Below are 19,867 nucleotides of genomic sequence, written 5' to 3'. Positions count from 1 at the left end.
AAGTTCCACATAAGAAAATGTTTAAGATTTCTCTATTTACAGTGAAAAGCAAAAGGAATTTTGATAACATGAATTTGAATGTATCTGTTCTCTAATATTAGATTTCTAAATCATCATATAGTATAATGCCAACTTTATTTTTCAATTTGTGTTTATGCATACATTTAGATGTAAAGAAATATGATAAAATGCCAAAAGTTATTATTTTGGGGTAGTAGTGATTTTTATTTAGCTTTTTATGCTTTTCTGAATTTTCCAAATATTCTACAATATTTGGAAATATTCATTTTATGTTAGATATATATATGTGTGTGTGTGTATATATATTATTGATTTTTTTACAGAGAGGAAGGGAGAGGGATAGAGAGTTCGAAACATTGATGAGAGAGAAACATCGATCAGCTGCCTCCTGCACACTCCCCACTGGGTATGTGCCCGCAACCAAGGTACATGCCCATGACCGGAATCGAACCTGGGACCCTTGAGTCTGCAGGCCGATGCTCTATCCACTGAGCCAAACCGGTCAGGGTTCATTTTATGTTTTAACTTATTTTTTAAAGGTTTTTTAATTTTTTATTTAGAGAGAGAGAGGAAGGGAGGAGAAACAGGGAGAAACATCTATGTGAGAGCAAAGCATTGATCAGCTGCCTCCTACACGCCCCCTGCTGGGGATTGAGCCAGCCACCCAGGCATGTGCCCTGACCAGGACTTAACCTTTCCCTGCACAAGAATGCCCAACCAACTGAGCCACACAGGCCAGGGCTATGTGTTCATTTTAAAATCTGAAAAAGGCATCCTTTAAAAAAGTTAACCTGTTTTGTTTTTTATATTATATCAAGCTTAGCTGTAAAAATAGGCAAGCAAACCAACATACCTTTTGATTAAATGAGCTCGGCTGTTCACATAGTTGGAGTCAAAAGAATAGTTTTCAGTCTGCAATGGGAAAAAATTAAAAATGTTACATAGATGATTCATAAAAAGAGCCAAACTGTCCTACTTGGGGTGGGGGGCATTTTTCTACAGGGCAATAAGCAATGAATGAATCAGAAACCAAGGGCATAGTGGAGCAACAACCTGAGTAATGCCTACCGCCTTCTTGGGGCCCTGGGTTTTCTGTGGACGCAGCTCTCACCTGCAGACCAAGATGAACTTGACACAAACATCCCCTAGAATGAGGCTGGCTAATGATCATGCAGCCACTTAGGGGAAGATACAGCATGACCCACAATCTTTACAGAAACTAATTGCTTCCCATTCCCTAGTGGACACAATCCTGTGCCCATCAAATTGACTCGAAGTTCAAAGGTATTTTTATTAGTAGTAGATAATTAACATGTTAAAATATTTATTCCATAGATATGGATATGCAAGGTAATCCCTCACTGTGGATTTAAACTCTGCACTTCCCTTTAAGATATTTAACTCAGTGCTGGTTATGCAGGGAGGCCTTCGTTTTATCACAGTTATAAAGGCAAACAAGTATTATGCCAAAATTGAGTGAAGGGCAGTCCACAGGAGGTGCCAAAGCCTTTCATGTGAAACATGAAGTTAGCACGCAAACCCCTGTCTCAGCTCCTATCGTTAAAACACCACTGTCTAATCTGGTTACAGTGGACTGCCTGAGCACCTGCTTTACACAAGCAAATGCAGAATACCGGCCAGATGAAAAAGATGGGAAAACAGCTTATGAGCACCAGAGGTTGGGGATAGTAAAGGGGAGCAGCCTTAGAAAGTGGGAATACCTGGAAATATTGGCAGCGATTTACTAGTCTTAGTTAAGATGACCTTATCCCCAACACTAAAGTACTACTCTCATTGAACCATTGTATAGATTGAAAAATGCTCAAACACATCTCCTCCAATCCCCTGCCATTCTAACAGAAGTCCTCATTATTCTCACCATTCCTTAGGGCTTTCTGAAATCACTTCAATTGAAATTGCCTGGAAAAGGAAACACAATAGCTGCCTAGCTAGCAAAAAGGCAGATTCCTTTCACATGACTACCTGCCAGACATTAACTGCTAAGCTCTTATGCAGCTTTTGATTTCAAGGAGCTCATAGTTTGGGAGAGGAGTAAACAGGACAGGTGATAGCAGATCCAACTACTACATGAGCACCAAACTACCAACAGTCAGGGTGGGGCCCTTAAGTATCTATAAAAGGTGAGTATCTAGATGGGACTGGTGACTCGGTGGGAGAAAGGAGGAGACGGTATGAGAAGAAAATCCTGCCATTATCTTGCATCCACTCAGGCATGTCCATGACTGCCACTTGCCCCTCATTTGATGATGGTCTATCTAATATCCACTCTCATTGTTTTATCTAGAGGATAAAAATCCACGTTAATGTTAACCACAAGTATCTTAGTGCTGTTGGAAGGAATGAATTGGAAGAGTAAAAATCAAAAGGGTCAGTTCATAAGAAAATGGATACTGAAATTGTTGCAAACACAGGAGGAGGAGGCAAACTTGAAGCTGCACTGGGAATACAATGCTGGAAGTATTGCTGAAAGAGGTTATCTATCAGTCAGTCAACCAACAAGCATTTCTTGAATTAATTTCTTATACCAACATCATAAGCCAAAAATGGTATTGTGTAAAAGCACTCTTCCATGATATTCAGTAAAATATATAATTTAACAAATGGAAGTCACCCAAACCCCTAAAAAAAAGCACACTATCCAATTAAAACAGGGAATTAATTACACACTCAAGAGTTCAATTATTTAGTTTCACTGTGCAACCTTGTGAATTTTACTTAATTTCTGTGTGCCTCACTTTTCTCCTCTATAAAATAGGGATAGTAGAACATAAGTCTGAAGGGGAAATTTAACTGTATTTATCATGACTCGTGGTGGGAATCATGAGTCATGATATCCCTTGCTTCCTACAGATCCAAAAATCCAAGTAGGATCAGAAATCTGACTTCACTCAGACAATAAAAGAGTAGCATGTGCATGTTCCATCTGTCTCCAAACTTACTAAATCATTCCCTTAAGAACGTTAATAGACACACTGATGCAACAAAAAAAAAAGGAAATCAAGAAGATAATGGCTTTGCAGGGAAAGCATAAGCAATATCCCACAATGTTGTCATGTTAATGAACCAGTTTTCAAGTAAATATTTTGCATAGCTTTGCATATGAAGACATCCAACCTCTGTGCACTGGGCATCAGATATGAAACTCTGCAGAGACATGACCTCCAGGCATGGTGCCAGAACTACACATTTGAGCAAATAAGCAAAATCCTACCAATTTTATCCCTGGTGACTGTACTACTTCTTGGTCTTAGTGGAATACTATATCTCACCATGAGGATTCTCACTCACAGGCACTGAGTTAAAAGAAGAAACATCTCTCTGTGAGGCAGCTTGATTGGGATTATGGATACAATCTATGCAACAGAATTATTCTAACTGGCTAGACTACACTATTCTGGCCTCATTAGTACTACAGTCCAAACAACTAAGCTATCTGGTCATAGATGGCCTACTATAGGTCTGTGTATATTTACATCAAGTGTTGCTCATACTGATTTAAGGTGTATGTTCAAACCCAACTCCTGTGCCTTGAAAGGGGAAAATTTTTTTACACTTCAGGTGACACAAAGAATGGTACTCAGGCCACCCTGAAGAAGGAAATCTTTTCTCAGTGAATAGTTTGCATGTCTTAGGCCAGTGGTTCTCAGCCCTAACTGCACATTAGAATCAACGAGGGAATTGGAGGAGGGTATTTTTGTTTGTTTGCTGTTAAGATACTGTTGCCAAGGTCCCACTCCAACAGATTCTGAGGTAATTGGCCTAGAGTAGGGCCCAACAATTGGTATTTTTAGAAAACTTCCCAGGTAATTCTATTGTATATTGAGAGTGGATAACTGTCCTCAGCAAAGGACTAGCCACTGAATTTAACCTAATGTGGCTGTGTTTTCTAAGGCAAACCCAGCTGTTTAGAAGATGGTACCTTTTTTATCATATTATCTGCCAAGGTCACCTCAGTATAGGATACTGAACACAGCACAAATAAACTTTTTAAGAAATAATAAAAGAGCTTTTCTTTTTTGCATGAATGCATTGGCTCTTGGTTAGCCTTATTTAATCAAAATTTACTTGACCTTATTCCAATCCCCTGTTTAAGTATTCCAAATGGCAAATAGCATGAAACATTTGAAAGGGGAAATTTTCTCTAAATGTCACATTAATTTGACTAGGAAATGTCCCCATCTCTAATGAGACAGCCAAGTTAACACAAGAACACAGCAAAGAGACATTTGTTTCTGAAAAACCTAATTTTGACATTAAAAAATGGGTCTAGAGCAAACTTTTATTTCCAGTCTCAGTGGTAAATAAGTCAATTCCCTATCATTTAATACTAGAGGCCCAGTGCATGAATTTTCATGCACTCGGTGGGGAGGGGGTCCCCTCAGCCTGGCCTGTGCCCTCTCACAGTCCGAGACCCCTCGAGGGATGTCCACTTGCTGGCTTAGGCCCGCCCCCTGGGGGATTGGACCTAAGCCATTAGTCGGACATCCTTAGCACTGCTGTGGAGAGGCTCCCGCCACCACCACTGTGCTGGCCAGCCATGAGTCTGCTGAAAGCGTACTGACCACCAGGAGACAACTCCTGCGTTGAGCATCTGCTCCCTAGTGGTCAGTGTGCATCATAGCGACTGGTCATTCCCGGTTGTTCTGCTATTAGGGTCAATTTGCATATTACCCTTTTATTATATAGGATATTTCTCCCAAATTCTGTCTCTAATTAAAAGTCTTTATCCTAGGAATTCACTGAAAGCAGACTTTTCACTAGACTTAGGTTTAATAAAATCTTGACTTTCTGAAAACCTAAAAAATAAATACATCTGGATAGCTGAGCTTTTAAGATAGCTTAGGGCTTTCCCCTATAAGGACTAAAACCATTAAAATCCTAAGCATTCTGCCTTATTCTAAAGTGTATCACATAATTGCTTATTAGTTTTTAGGAACACTTATCTGAACATAAATCTTTATAGCATGCAGGTTTTGGCCATATACTCGCTGACCCCTGTGTTTTTGAAATTTTGTCTTTAATTTTAACATTTCCCCAACCAATCTACTATCTAACAATCAGAATTGTTACTCCTCGGTGCTATTAGTATATTCCAAAGTGCTTCTCTTCCATTTTGAGTTTGATACTTCTACTCTACTGTGTTCTTTGAATCTATATAATTATATTTGTTAGATTACTCTAGAAAATAAAAGATAAGTTCTGGGTAGAGAGCTGAGATGTTGTTATTTCAATAGGAAATTACATGATCTTTAATATAGAAACTTTTGTGTAATATTTGGGTTTGGGGTTTTTTTGTTTGTTTGTTTTTTCCACCTAAGAAGTATTTTTTGCTTGCTACTTTCTATTTCCAGCTCCCTTCTGGATATATGAGGTTTCTAGTGAAATATTTGGGTGGGTGGTATGTAATTATGTCTCTATGTTAATAAATCTGACACATCAGAATTCAAATATTTTCACTTTGTCAGGCCCCCAAGGTACCAGAACGCCCTACTTTAATTGTCATTTTGCCTTTCTTTTACAGTTCAGAATTGTACCCTAGTCACATTGACTGAGACTCTCTCCGAACCACATTTATCACCAGGAAAGACCTCAACCCTAAGGAGAAAGAAGCCCAATAAATGCAGATGTTCAGGACTAGACTCTTTGCCCAGTGGCACAAATCCCCAGGTTACTACACAAAGCTAAAAAGTGTTGCAGACTCTGAGATTAAAACAGTGATTCCTCAAACCTTTAGGTTTTCATTTGAAAATAAACAGCCATTTTAAATTACATTTTAAAAGTCCCATCAAACTGAGAAGCATTATAACTGCAATCTGCTAACTACATATTTTTAACTTTTAATTCTTAGTCATTTTAGCAATATAAACAAGAAAACTGGAATCCCAAGTCAGATGTACAGCAAAGTGATTTTAAAATGTTGGTCCTTTTTTAACTGCTGACATCTAGTAATGATAATTGTGCATATTGATCAATGATGAAAAGACCCTTCTAAAAGTGATTGCTGTTTTAGATGTTTAAATGGCATCTCCTCACAAAGGCTTTTTTAGAAAATGAATTGACAAATGGATTTTTCTAATTTCATATCCCTAACATGTAAAAATGAAAATGTAAATTCTATATAAAAATAAAGCCATCATCCCTCTAGCTAGAACAGCAACTGAAGCAGGAATTAGTGAAGATGAAATAAAGGCACCATCCCAAGAGCTGCCATCACTAGAATGCTCATATTTACCTGAACTGGAAAATAAGCCAAGTAAGCTCCCCTGACCATGCTTACACACACACCCCAGCCCTAATACACACACACACACACACACACGCACACACACACACATACAGTGAACAATGTGGTATAATAGGATGACCTGGATTCCCTATTCCCTCCCCATGTTCGTCGCTGACTTAATGATAGCCTTAAATAAATTACTTATCCCTCTTGATGCCTTAATTTATCCATCTATAAAATGAATAACCCAAATGATGTCAATGCTCCCTTCAAACTCCAAAAGTTCTAGGTTTCTAAAACAAAATGGTTCTTATTAATTAATTCATTTGTCCATACAATAAGCATGCACTGAACACTGAAGATGAAAAAGAAAGACATAGGCTGCACCAAAAGGAGGTCACAAACTAATGAACCTCTTATCAGAGGTGTTTAAAATGTCAGCCATTCATAAAAACATGAAAAATAAACACACACACACACACACACACACACACACACACACACACACACATACACAGATTGGCACATACCACTTACCTGCAGATACATACATATAATTGTACACAAGCTATTACAATGAAACTTTGAGAATAACACTACTATTTTATAGAGCTAAATAACTCCCTAATAGCTGGATGAGGGTAGGTGACTCACATAGGAGGATTTGGCCTTTATATTTGTTACACATACAAACCCACATCACAAATACAGGAAACCTCCCTCTCCTATTAAATGGGCTATAAAATTCTTAAAGTTCTTAAATGTAGCTTGTGTATGTCCCTTCAGCTCCATTCCCACAGTCTTCATCACCTTGTGCCACTGTTTCTTCATCTGTATTTGCCTTTGCTCTAGCCCATTCTGCAAAATATTTCAGAAAGCATCCATTCTGCATACTATCTTCTATAGTTATAATTTGTTGTCTGTCCTTACTCCCAATAATTACCTTATAAATACACAGTAGTCTGGGTATAACTGACAGGGATAAAATGACACAGTTAGGTGCTTTCTACCCATCTAAATCCATCAGTTCTGCCACATGTCTGGGGATGGCAGTAGTGACACAAGATAGTGTTTCCAAACCAGAGTACATAAAATTTCTGTGAGAAGATAAGGCTTTGTCAGATTGGAGACCTGTGAGTCACAGATTGACAGTGCAACAGCTGCTTCTCTAGGATTCCAGTGGGTTTCAGAACAGGGCTATCAATGGGAAACGCAGGCCAGGTGGTTAATATCCAGCAAGTCAAGTTGAGTTTCTCTCATGGTGGCCTTTTATCTTCACTCAAATTTCACTGACACCATTGATGTGGTCAGACTACCTAGAGGTGACAAAGGTGGCCTAGGGACCATGTTTTTCTCTACCTTCGTCTTTGGGTCAATGTCAGGCCTTTAGAAGAACAACCCAGTTGCAAATTTTACTACAACAGCCTCCTTGACAAACCTAGAAACTTTCAGGAATATATACAATTCAGAAGCAAGGAGCCTTCTGAAAGACTGGGCTAAGCACCATACCATTAAAGAGATAAGCATAGGCTTCTGAATTAGGATCTGAGACCCTTTTCTATGTTCTTTGCGGGCCATTGTACACTCTAAAATAGTCTGCTTGTAAAAAGCTCACAGAATAGAAACAAACTCATAGATACAAAGAACAAATTGATGGTTGCCAGATATGAGGGGGTGTTAGGGGGATGGGTGAAAAAGATGAAGGTATTTAGAAGCATAAACTGCCAGTCATAAAAGTATTCATGGGTATGCAAAGTACAACAGAGTGAACATAGTCAATAATCCTATCTAATAAAAGAGAAACATGGTAATTAGCCATATGTCCGCTACCCTTCCCATTGGCTAATCAGGGCAATATGCAAATTAACTGCCAGCCAAGATGGCAGCCGGCAGCCAGGCAGCTTGAAGCTAACATGAGGCTTGCTTGCTTCAGTGATGGAGGACTCCAACGTTCCCCGCCTGCTGCTGCCGGCCTCTGAGCTTGCAGTTTGAAACATTGTTACAAATATAGAAGCTAAACAAAACCCCAGAAACCTGCTTTCAGCCAGCTGGGATCTCAGAGCTGGAGTTGATACAGTGTTTCGATTATAGAACCGAAACAAACCAGATACCTGCTTTCAGCAGCGGAGGCCTAAGAGCTGGAGCCTCAGAGCTAAAGCTGGCCCAGAATAAAAAAAGAAAGAAAAAAAGGAGCAGTTGGGAGCTTCAGTCACCCCCAGCCTGAAAACAGCCCTCAGCCCCTCACCCAGGCTGGCCAGGCACTCCAGTGGGGACCCCCACCCTGAAGGGTGTGTGACCAGCTGCAAACAGCCATCATCCCCTCACCCAGGCTGGCCAGGCACCCCAGTGGGGACCCCCACCCTGATCCAGGACACCCTTCAGGGCAAACCAGCCGACCCCCACCCATGCACCAGGCCTCTACCCTATATAGTAAAAGGGTAATATGCCTCCCAACACCTGGATCAGTGGAGCCGCGAGGCCTCCCGGCACCGGGATCAGCGTGACAGGGGGCAGTGCCCAAACCCCCTGATCGCCCTGCGGCTCTGTGTGTGACAGGGGATGGGGCCACAACCTCCCTATCCGCCCTGCTCTGTTCATGACAGGGGAAGGCGCCCCAACCCCCTGATCAGCTCTGCTCTGTGCCTGATAGGGGGGAGCTCCCCAACCACCCTGATGGACCCTGCTCTGTGCGTGACAGGGGGCGGTACCCCTACCCCCCAATCGGCCCTACCCTGAGCGTGACTGAGGGTGGCATCAAAACCTCCCGATCCGCCCTGCTCTGTGCATAACAGGGGGCGGCGCCCCAACTCCCCAATTGGCCCTGCTCTGAGCCTGACCAGGGGCTGCACCTAGGGATTGGGCCTGCCCTCTGCCACCCGGGAGCGGGCCTAAGCCAGCAGGTTGTTATCTCCCGAGGGGTCCCAGACCGCGAGAGGGCACAGGCCAGGCTGAGGGTCCCCGTCTCCCACCTGAGTGCACAAATTTTTGTGCACCAGGCCTCTAGTATTGTAATAACTATATATGGTGTCAGATGAGTACTAGATTTATTGGGGTGATCACTTTATAAGGTATATAAATGTCTAATCACTATGTTGTACATCTGAAACTAGTATAATATTATATGTCAACTGTAAATTAAAAAATAAATTTAAAAAATAAAAGAGTAAAACATAATCTAGATTGTTTGAAATAATTGCAATATATATCAAAAAGATATTCATCTAAAAGTTTTTAAATTGTGCTTTTTGTGTCCTCTTTAAGAAATCTGTCACTATCCAAAGGTAGTAAAGATATTCTCTTAGAAACTTCATAGTTTTTCTTTTAAATTTAGATCTACAATCCATCACAAATTATTTTTGTGAATGGAATGAAGTAGTGGTTGAGCTTTTTTTCATTCTGTATCCAGTTATTGCAGAAGTACTTGTTTTAAAAAGACCTTCCTGTTTCCCCATGAAATTACTTGGCATCCTTGCCACTCATATTTAATTGTGAAGCAATAAAAAGGTGGACATGAAGTTCTCTGTGCATTGCCATGGCTTTTTTATCAACAGGCTTTGCTGTAGGGTGATTGAGTATTAAGTCACGTTCTTAATTGGTGATTGTCCTAATTGTCGATTCCATAGTTGTGAACTCTGGGGTTTTCTAGTTTCTCCAGAGGAAAACCCAACATCCTCTTGCCTAATAGTATAAGGCTGGTTCGAGGCGTTCTGGGAAGTAGGTGGGAAAAAGAATGATAGGGGTTTCAGCATTCAATATGAATTTTCTTTTCACTTGCCAATCTTTACCTTTCCTTGTGCCTGATGAGTCATTTCCACTTTGGTTTAATTTTACCAACAAATAACTTTTTTTATGTTTCTTTGGGTTGGAGGAAAAACCAACACCCAACCATGCGGTGAGAAGTACTACTGTAACTGTCAAAATTCTAACCAATCCACCTGTTTTTAGTCCACATTATTATTTCCACCTAATTCTTCAGCCTTTTGAAGGATCTTAAGGACCAGAGGTTTTGCTTATTTTGGGTATTTTCCTTTGCACTTCCTTCACCCTGAAAAGTTCTTGCCATTCTAATGTGCTTTCAGGTATTATGTAGTTGTTTTACACATGTCTCCTAATTTCATTGAAGACAAACTCCTATTTAATAAAAAGCTCTCAGGAACAAGTTGATGCCTATTCTATGCACAGATGCAAAATAAACAAGACCTCCGTGTGGGTAAAAGCACCTTAAGAGTAAATAAAATTATGAATCCAATCACGTGAGTCACACTTTCTCAACCCACATAAACAAAATTCAACCTGTGAAGTAAATAACTATCAACCACATTTGCCAGTGAAACAAACCCCGGAGTCCAATATATATCCCCAAATATGTACCTACAACACATTAAAGCTATTTTGCAGGTATAGAGTACCTTTTATCCCCAAATATCAAAGTACTTTACAAGCTTGTGCCAACAGTTATTACCCCTTAAACAGCCAAGAAAACAAACACAAGTTAAGTGCTACAGCGATATTAAATACTGACTCAGCTAGAACATGTCACAAAAACGAGAACAACAAGCAAAATCCCCAGGAGCACTATTCTTGGCATTAACTACTACTGAAATGGAAAGCAAACACAAGATGGTAACGACAGGGAAGTGATTAGCCTGCTTCATATCTATTTTTCTTAGAATGACTTTCTTGGCTACTTTCAGTGAATGGGCCAGGAGAGTATAATCTAGCAGTTACACAAAGATAAATTTGGCACACACTAACTTAAGATAGTTCTCCAGATCTAGATGGAGAGCCCTGTTGCATAGCTCAAGAGATCCAGGAATGAGCTACTTTCTTTCCTGGAACCTTGGTGACAATTTCAAGTGTCCTTTAGAGACATTGGCAACCATCATTACAAGATGACTTAAGATGACTAGTGATGACTTATGGGGGTATCTCCTGTTTCAGAAGCTATGATTTGGTAAAACTGGTCCAACTGACAATAAGAAACTAATATAAGAACTTCCACAAGCAATGGCACAGGGAATTACAGTAGGAGCTCTTCTAAGTCCAGCCAATCTATTAGCGTCCTCCCCCCCTGACCCCCCCCGCCCCCCCCCCCCCGCCGCCAGCTCAGAGAAGGCCCAGAACTCTCAGAACCTGAGCTGGTCCATTCTTTTCCACGAAATTTTATTTTATTGGTTCCTCAATTCTCTGTTACTTAGCAAGTTATGTAGCCCTGACTGCCTTCAGAGTACAATTCATATTGAGTAAGCCTTGTCAGTTTAAAAGACTTTCAAAATATTTGGAGGGAAAGTAGCAGGTAGCCCTGTCTTTGTGAACAAAACTAACACTTCCAAATCCAGTTACAACCCCAATTTCATTATTTGTGCTATACATCGCTTAAAACCCAGTTGCCTCCACAAACTTATTTAAGAGTGAAGGTGTAACAGCCTTTGGCATACCACTCTAAATTCATTTCCCTTGTACCAGCCCATTGCTCAAGCCGGTAATATGTGACCATACCAACAAAAACAAATAATGTTACCATCTTAGAAATACTGAATGTGTTAGACTATAATATTGATGTTTCTACCTAGATACAATATAATAGGCCATTTTATTGTTTGTGGTCAATGAAATCCTCCATAGTTCTCTTTTGTCTCCACTGTTGTGATTAGTGTCACAGCAAACAGAGGGTGGGGGTGTCTCAGTTCACTCACTGGAATTCACAAAGTCAAGGATGTGCACACACAGCATCCTCTTATATTTACTGTCACAAAAATATAAAATATAAACATTATTTATTTCTGATCTTTTAAGTACTAATTTCCAATTTAATGAGGCACAATAAACATTTTTCAAAATCAAACTTATGGTTGCTTAACATTGGCAACCCTCTAATTATGATAAAGTCTAAACAAAGAGCATTTGGTTCTGTTGAAATTATTAAGCACTGAAGGAAATCCACAGTAGCCTTCAGTTTCTAGCAACTTAAATGAACATTGCAGCATATCAGTGTCGGAGGCAAGATAGAGTTACTCTTTAGTCTCACTTCATGAACCACAAATGAGAAGATGATACAAGAAAGGAAGAGGACTCAAGGAAATAATGAAAATGTATACTCATTCTCTAAAAACCCCTACCTGCCCTCCCAAATCCTAATAGACCTTCTCATTTTATGTGTCGGGAGGAGGTCAGGTTAGAATTTGACCTCATTTGGAAACAGAAATTAGTCGAAGGCTAATCTGACATAAGAGTGCTGGCAACCGTGCACAGTCAAGTCATAATTACATCTTGCAGAGTGACTAATATTATCAGCTTGAAATTGTCAGAGTATTACAAATATGTTATGCAGTTGTATAATGCACCAACAAAACAATCACTAAAGCACCTTGCATTTATATGGAACCTTTTACTACCAAAAAAATTCCAGAATGTTTAACAGACTATCATTCAAAGGTATCACTTGCCCCCACAACTGAATCACAATAGTCATTTTGTAGTGGTAACAGTAAGTAAAAAAGGTTTCAGGAGAGAGAAAATTTACTAAACCTTAGAGAAACCGTAAGGGAAAAGAATATTTTTAGATGGGCAGAAAACAAACACCCAAGTTGGAAAGTGGGGCTGAATGTACTTAGCTACATGTTCTCCAGAGCTCATGGCACAGAGTTTTGCTTCTCATCCAGCCAGCAAGATTTCTGTGAGGTGCTTATTGCCCGCAGTGGAGTAGGAGCCTCCTGTTTATATCATCCTGAAAAATTAATTAGCATTTGGAAATGCACAAAATACACAAAAACTTATCATTTATTTTTTCTTGCTTATATTTTTGCCTTTAACCAACATTACCTACTTAATCCTGCTGCTGCCATTATAAGCTAAATAAATATTATTAAGCCCATTAAAACAGGAAAGAACAGGTTAAGAGATGTGGCCTCTAATAGAGGGAAGTAATGTTGCATCTGCAGCTGGAATTCAAGATTTCTCACTCTGGGTCCTGCATTCACACCACTAGGCCACACCTCATTAGGATTCTGGAAAATGCAATAAAATAGAAGTAATTAGGACTGGCTGCCTGGGTGTACTATTTGGGAGGGGGAAAAAATACCCTAGCCTGCTTAAACGTGACAGGTTCAAGGGCAGTGAACACAACTATAACAATTTTCTCCTGCAGGAAGATTAAGAAATAATGAGGGGGAACACCTCACTCTCCCTCTACCATGACTTGCAGCAGCAAAAACCAGGAACAATTCCAAACTTAACTGTCAAAAAAATGTAATGTTGTCAGAAACATAACACCGTACTGTGTCAGGCAGTCATACCCTTAATCTGTATAGTTGAGTTCTACCTTCCTTTCCCAATACTGTTCTCAGTTTCCTCTCTCCCCCTCCCCAGCTTCCTTCTGGTCAGTCTTTCAAATACTCTTAGACATCTCTTTCTCCATTCACTCTTACATATACCCACACCCTTCTATCAAAGGAAACTTGCACACTCCTCATCCTGGTCTGCTCAATACTGTGTCTACATGATAACAAAAAACAAACAAACATTTTTTGGGGGTTAACCCAGTACAAACAGGTGTAGGCAGCCATGTCTTAATTCACACACACACACACACACACACACACACACGAATACATACACATCATATATATATATATATATATATATATATATATATATATATCCTATCTAATAATAGACAAACATGGTAATTAACCATACCTCTGACACACTTCCCATTGGCTAATAAGGGCGATATGCAAATTAACTGCCAACCAAGATGGTAGCCGGCAGCCAGGCAGCTGAAGCAAACAGGAGGCTTGCTTGCTCCAGTGATGGAGAAAGTCAAGGTTCCCCGCCTGCTGCTGCCAGCCTCTGAGCTGCAACTCTAAGCAACTATGTTGCAATTATAGAACCTAAACAAACTCCAGAAACCTGCTTTCAACCCGCTGGGCTTCAGCCAGCAGGATCGCAACAGTGTTACAATTATAGAACCCAAACAAACCCAGATCCCTGCTTTCAACAGCTGAGGTCTCAAAGCTGGAGCCGAGCCTCAGAGCTAAAGCCAGCTCTCAAATCCAGTGACAGCCATAGAAGGTAAATAAATCCCAGAATAAAAAAAAAAAAGAAAGAAAGAAAGAAAAAAAAGGAGAGGTTGGGAGCTTCAGTTGCCCGCCAGCCTGAAAACAGCCATCATCCCTTCACCAAGACTGGCCAGGCACCCCAGTGGGGATCCCCACCCTGAAGGGGGTATGACCAGCTGCAAACAGCCATCATTCCCTCATCCAGGCTGGCCAGGCACCCCAGTGGCCACCCCTACCCTGAAGCAACAAGATGATGGCTAATTTGCATACTGAAGGTGGGCGGCAACGGGCAAGGCTGTCCGCGGTCCCGGGACCCGGATCTGTGACCCTGCCAGGCAGGGGTCAGTGCTTGAGGCTGTCCGCGGTCTGGGGCCCAGATCCATGACCTGGCGGGCGGGGGGGCAGTGCTTGAGGCTGTCCGCGGTCCAGACCCGGATCCGTGACCCTGCCAGGCGGGGAGCAGTGCTTAAGGCTATCCACAGTCTTGGGACCGGATCTGTGACCCTGCTGGGCAGGGGGCAGTGCTTGAGGCTGTCCGCAGTCCCGGGACCCGTATCCGTGACCCTTCCTGGTGGGGCTGCAGCTCGCACAGGGGCGGATCAGCCTGGGTTGGGCAGGGCAGGACACCTGGCTTCCGCCCAGTCCCAGTCACTCTGGGCAGGTGAGCAGCACAGAGAGCCTCTGGACAGGGGAGGCAGGCCGGCGGAGGGTGGCCTGTACTCCCCACATGGCGGTGGTGACAGCTGTGAGCACACCAAGCGGAGCCTGCAGGCTGAGCTGAAGTAGCGCCTACAGGCCATCAGTGCCCAGGAGTGGCTGCACAAGATCCGCCTCCTGGCCCAGAAGGTGCAGGATCGCAGGGACAGTCACCTTGGCGGGCCAGACTGACGTCCTCCTGGCCGCACCACGGGGTTTTGCGGATCTGCAAAGCCAGAGGCCTCCTGTGTGCACATCCCCCCCTGGCATGCGAACATCCCCCAGCACACTGTCACCCACCCGCGCCTGCAACAGTTGCAAACCAAGGCGTGCACAAGTTCCCCCCGCCTCTCCACCGCACTTCCATCAACCCAGCATGCCTAACACCCCCACAGGATGTGCACACATCCCCTCTGATGCGCTCACATCCTTTGGAGAGTGTCTGGGTGTTCTGGGTGCTGAGGGTGGGCGCCTGTGAGATGACAGTGAGAGGGTGGAGTGGTGATTCCCTGTTCCCATGGAGGCCAGTGCAGCTACGAGATCACCTCTGGGGGGTAATGCAGGTGCTGAGGCAGGAGCAGGTGCAGATAGGCACACCTGGTGGGCACGGGCGGCCCTCGCTGAGGTGCCTTCGGTCAGCGTTCAAGATCAAGAACCCAGAGGCGGAGAGGAATTCTGTCCTCTCAGTGAAACAGTGGGATAGTTGGGGCGACTGTAGAAGAGGAATGCGCACTTTGGGTGCCAGCACCCATGAGCAAAGGCTGCTCTGACTGAGCCTCGCTTGCTTGGGGCCTAGCGTACTCCTGCCGGGCAGCGGGTGACAGGACGTGCTTTTCCAAATTAATGAGAGAAAACATTGATTCTCCTGCTGCCCACGAAGGTGGAAAGTGAAGTGGGGAGACATGTGGGGAGTGCGCGAGGTTCCCTGTCTGGGGGTTCCATATCTGCTGTTGGTTTCTTTCACCACTGACTAGAGATATACAGGGTGTCCTCCCAAAATGTATACACACTTTGAATACCTACTACTTCCAATGGTTTTAAGCATAAGAAAGAAACAACAATGGAGCTGTTATCTGTTAAAAGTGTGGGCACAAACAGGTAGTTGGGCATTCCCTGAGGGGGTCTCAGATTGGAGAGGGTAAAGGCCAGACTGAGGGGCCCCTTTCCACCCCTACCCCAGTGCACGAATTTCGTGCACAGGGCTACTAGTGTATATATATATATATATATATAAATTTTTGTATCTTTGTGCCTTGTTATTTAAAAATGCTTTTTCCTGGTAGACACAGCTTTCATTAAGGCTAAGTCACCCTGTGATTGTTTTGGCAAGATGGTTATAAGCTTAAAAAAGATCACAGAACATTCAAAGAAAATTCCTAGAAAGGTTCCCAATACAGAGCCTTCAATGTGAAAATAGAAAAAGTTCTTGCTAGCCATGTGGCCTTGCAGAAATCACTGAACCTTTCTGAGGCTCAATTTCCTAATCTATAAAATGGAAATAATATTTGTCCTAAGTAGCTCACTTAATTATTATTAGAATCAAATAAAACAATATAGGTGCAGGTGCTTTCTAAAACTATGTATTACTAGATATGGAATCTTTTTTTTTTTTGGGGGGGGGGGGAGCTTTCTCATTTATTTAGGTTTATTTCCAAGTTTGAAAAACTCCAAAGTTGGCACATAGCTACCTAAACAGGCATGCGCATGACAGTTTATATAAGCACCGTTTATTAAACACGTGACCCAGCTCTCTGCTGGAAATGGAGATGGAGACAGATCTGTTCTTTTTTTTTTTTTTTTTTTTTCCCACTTATTTGTGCATTCTTTGGTTGGTTCTTTTTTATTTTTAATATATTTTTTATTGATTAAGATATTACATATGTGTCCTTGTCCCCACGTTACCCTCTACCCCCCACCCCCCCCACCCCCGCTCATGCCCTCACCCCCCCGTTGTCCATGTCCATTGGTTAGGCCTATATGCTTGCATATAAGTCCTTTGGTTGATCTTTCCCCCTTACCCCCACCCTCCCCTACCTTCCCTCCAAGTCCCGACAGTCCAATCAATGCCTCTCCGTCTCTGGATCAGTCCTTGTTCATCAGCTTATGTTGTTCATTATATTCCACAAATGAGTGAGATCCTGTGGTATTTATCCGCTCTCAAGTTCCATCCATGCTGTGGCAAATGGTAAGAGTTCCTTTTTCTTCTTCCTCTTCTTAAAGAATACCTTTCAGCATTTCATATAATGCTGGTTTGGTGGTGATGAACTCCTTTAGCTTTTTCTTATCCGTGAAGCTCTTTATCTGACCTTCTATTCTGAATGATAGCTTTGCTGGATAAAGTAATCTTGGTTGCAGGTTCTTGCTATTCATCACTTTGAATATTTCTTGCCAGTCTCTTCTGGCCTGCATGGTTTCTGTTGAGAAATCAGCTGACAGTCGTATGGGTACTCCCTTGTAGGTAACTGACTGTCTTTCTCTTGCTGCTTTTAAGATTCTCTCTTTATCTTTTGCTCTTGGCATTTTAATTATGATGTGTCTTGGTGTGGTCCTCCTTGGATTCCTTTTGTTTGGGGTTCTCTGCGCTTCCTGGACTTGTAAGTCCATTTCTTTCACCAGGTAGGGGAAGTTTTCTGTCATTATTTCTTCAAAAAGGTTTTCAATATCTTGCCCTCTCTCTCCTTCTGGTACCCCTATAATTCTGATGTTGGTACGCTTGAAGTTGTCCCAGAGGTTCCTTACACTATCTTCATATTTTTGGAATCTCTTTTCTTTTTTCTTTTTCGGTTGGGTATTTTTTGTTTCTTTGTATTTCAAATCTTTGACTTGATTCTTGGGATCCTCTTTTCTGCTGCTGGATCTCTGTAAATTATTCTTTATTTCAGTCAGTGTATGCTTAATTTCTAGTTGGTCCTTTTTCATGTCCTCCATGGTCTCCCTATACTTATTGAGGGATTCATTAAATTTATCGGCGGTTTCCATAAAATTCTTGAAAAACCTTATAACCGTGGCCTTAAACTCTATATCCAATCGTTTGCTTTCCTCCATTTCTGCCATTTGTGACCTGTTTCTTTGTCTCCGCATTTTGGCAGCTTCCCTGTGTTGATAGAGTGGCCCTGTACGCCAGGTGTCCTGTAGGGCCCAGTAGCTCAGCCTCCCCAGTTACCTGGGGTGGACACTCTTGGTGCACTCTTGGTGCCTTGGTTGTTGTAGAATCACTGGGAGGAATTGACCTCCAGGCCAATTGGCTGTGAGAATCAGCTGTGTCTAAAGTGGGAGAACTTCTGTGCTGAAGACACCCTTCTGGGGCAAGACTTGCTTCAGTGGGGCTTTGGTGCTCACTGAGTCTGCTCCCTGAGTGCGTCCCTTATGGATCTGAGGAGTTGCAGTCTGGATGGACCCCCTCTGACCACTGGGTACAGTGGCTCCTGGATCTAAGGAGGTGCTAATTCAGCCTCTGCCTGAGGCCACACAGCAGGAGCCACGAAGAGGCTCAGCTGTGAAGCAATGCAAGCCGCTGCGGGGCCTTGGGCCTTCTCTTGGAAGTTCCAGGTCTGCCTGGTTCGGCTGCAGTTAGGTACATTCACATGCAAAAGCCTCTGCAGCAGCCTGGGTGGGGCGGGGTCTCAGGGAGTCAGAGGGCGGAGAAAGCGGCCATGGCCGATTCTCCGCCCGGAGTCGCGCGTCTCAGTGTTCCGGTAACGGCTGCAAGCACCTCTGAGGGAAAGCCGCCCTCAAGTTCGCTCGCTGCCGGACAGACCAGCTTCTCCCCGTGTGAGACCTGGGTCCCCAGAGACTTCCCGGAACCGGAGTTCAGAGCCGTCGGGAGTTTGTGATTCAAAAAGACAGCCGCGTCCTCAGGCGCCACCCCCTTTCCTCGCGCGCGCCGCCGTACCTCTGCACTTCACCTCCGCAGCGCCTCTGGCTCTCAGCGTGCTTTTCTTTCCTTCTAGTTGTGGACTTTACACTCAGCCAGCCTTCCTGTTGTTCTGGATGATGTTTGCTCAGTCCTTTGGGTTAATTTTCAATTGTTGTGTGAGGCAATAATTTCCCGGTGTTTACCTATGCCGCCATCTTAGTTGCTCCGACAGATCTCGATATGGAATCTTTTACTACCAAAAGTAGTAAGAAGACTATGTGACAAGTCTTCTGATTATCACATCACAAACTTGATTGATCTTGAATACTTATTTATATCTCTAACTAAACTAAATTCCCATTGGACATTATGAATAGTTTTCCTTCTAAGATTCCCAACTAGTATTTTTTATCTCATTCTCTGCCTATTTGTCCTTCCAGAAAAAGCAATAATATGGTGAAGTCTTGTTTCTGCATAAGAGATAAAATATATATATGAGCCCAACATCTCTAATTGCTGAGTCGGTAGGAATAAAAGAAGCCCAATCTCCTATAGCAGACCTTAGCTGAAGTGTGTGTGTGTGTGTGTGTGTGTGTGTGTGTGTGTGTGTGTGTGTCTATGCATGGGCATGTGTGTGTACTAGTAAGAGAGAGAAAAGTCAGCTTAAAGAGAATAGAAATGACATCATACTATCTGAAATTATGTGAAAGACAAGATTTGAGACATTTTATTTAAAAGTCCTTATAAATTAGTCTTCCTTCGCCGTATTTCCATTATCTGTTATGATTGAACTATCAGGGAAACTCTTTTCTTAAAAAAAAAGGAAGGAAGGAAGGAAGGAAGGAAGGAAGGAAGGAAGGAAGGAAGGAAGGAAGGAAGGAAGGAAGGAAGGGAGGGAAGGAAGGGAGACCTCATTCCAGGGTTAAGTAAAGCACACTAGCTTGCATAATTCAGAGCTGTCAGCTGGAAATGAACCAGTCAAAGGCT

At 42.5% G+C, this 19,867-nt stretch overlaps 1 protein-coding gene across 3 annotated transcripts in view; it reads right to left on the bottom strand.

Moving 5' to 3' along the window:
* The window catches only part of PCDH19 (protocadherin 19), a 114,261-nt gene that overhangs the window by 52,758 nt on the left and 41,636 nt on the right, over window positions 1-19,867 (bottom strand). For all 3 annotated transcript variants that reach the window (XM_036305549.1, XM_036305547.1, XM_036305548.1), the window contains one exon: window positions 875-933. In XM_036305549.1, the coding sequence (XP_036161442.1) occupies window positions 875-933 (59 nt within the window). The remainder of the gene's footprint in view (window positions 1-874; window positions 934-19,867) is intronic.

The sequence above is a fragment of the Myotis myotis genome, unplaced genomic scaffold (genome assembly GCF_014108235.1).
Source record: "Myotis myotis isolate mMyoMyo1 unplaced genomic scaffold, mMyoMyo1.p scaffold_m19_p_4, whole genome shotgun sequence".
Lineage (NCBI taxonomy): Eukaryota > Metazoa > Chordata > Mammalia > Chiroptera > Vespertilionidae > Myotis > Myotis myotis.
This window is presented reverse-complemented; position numbering and strand designations above follow the sequence as displayed.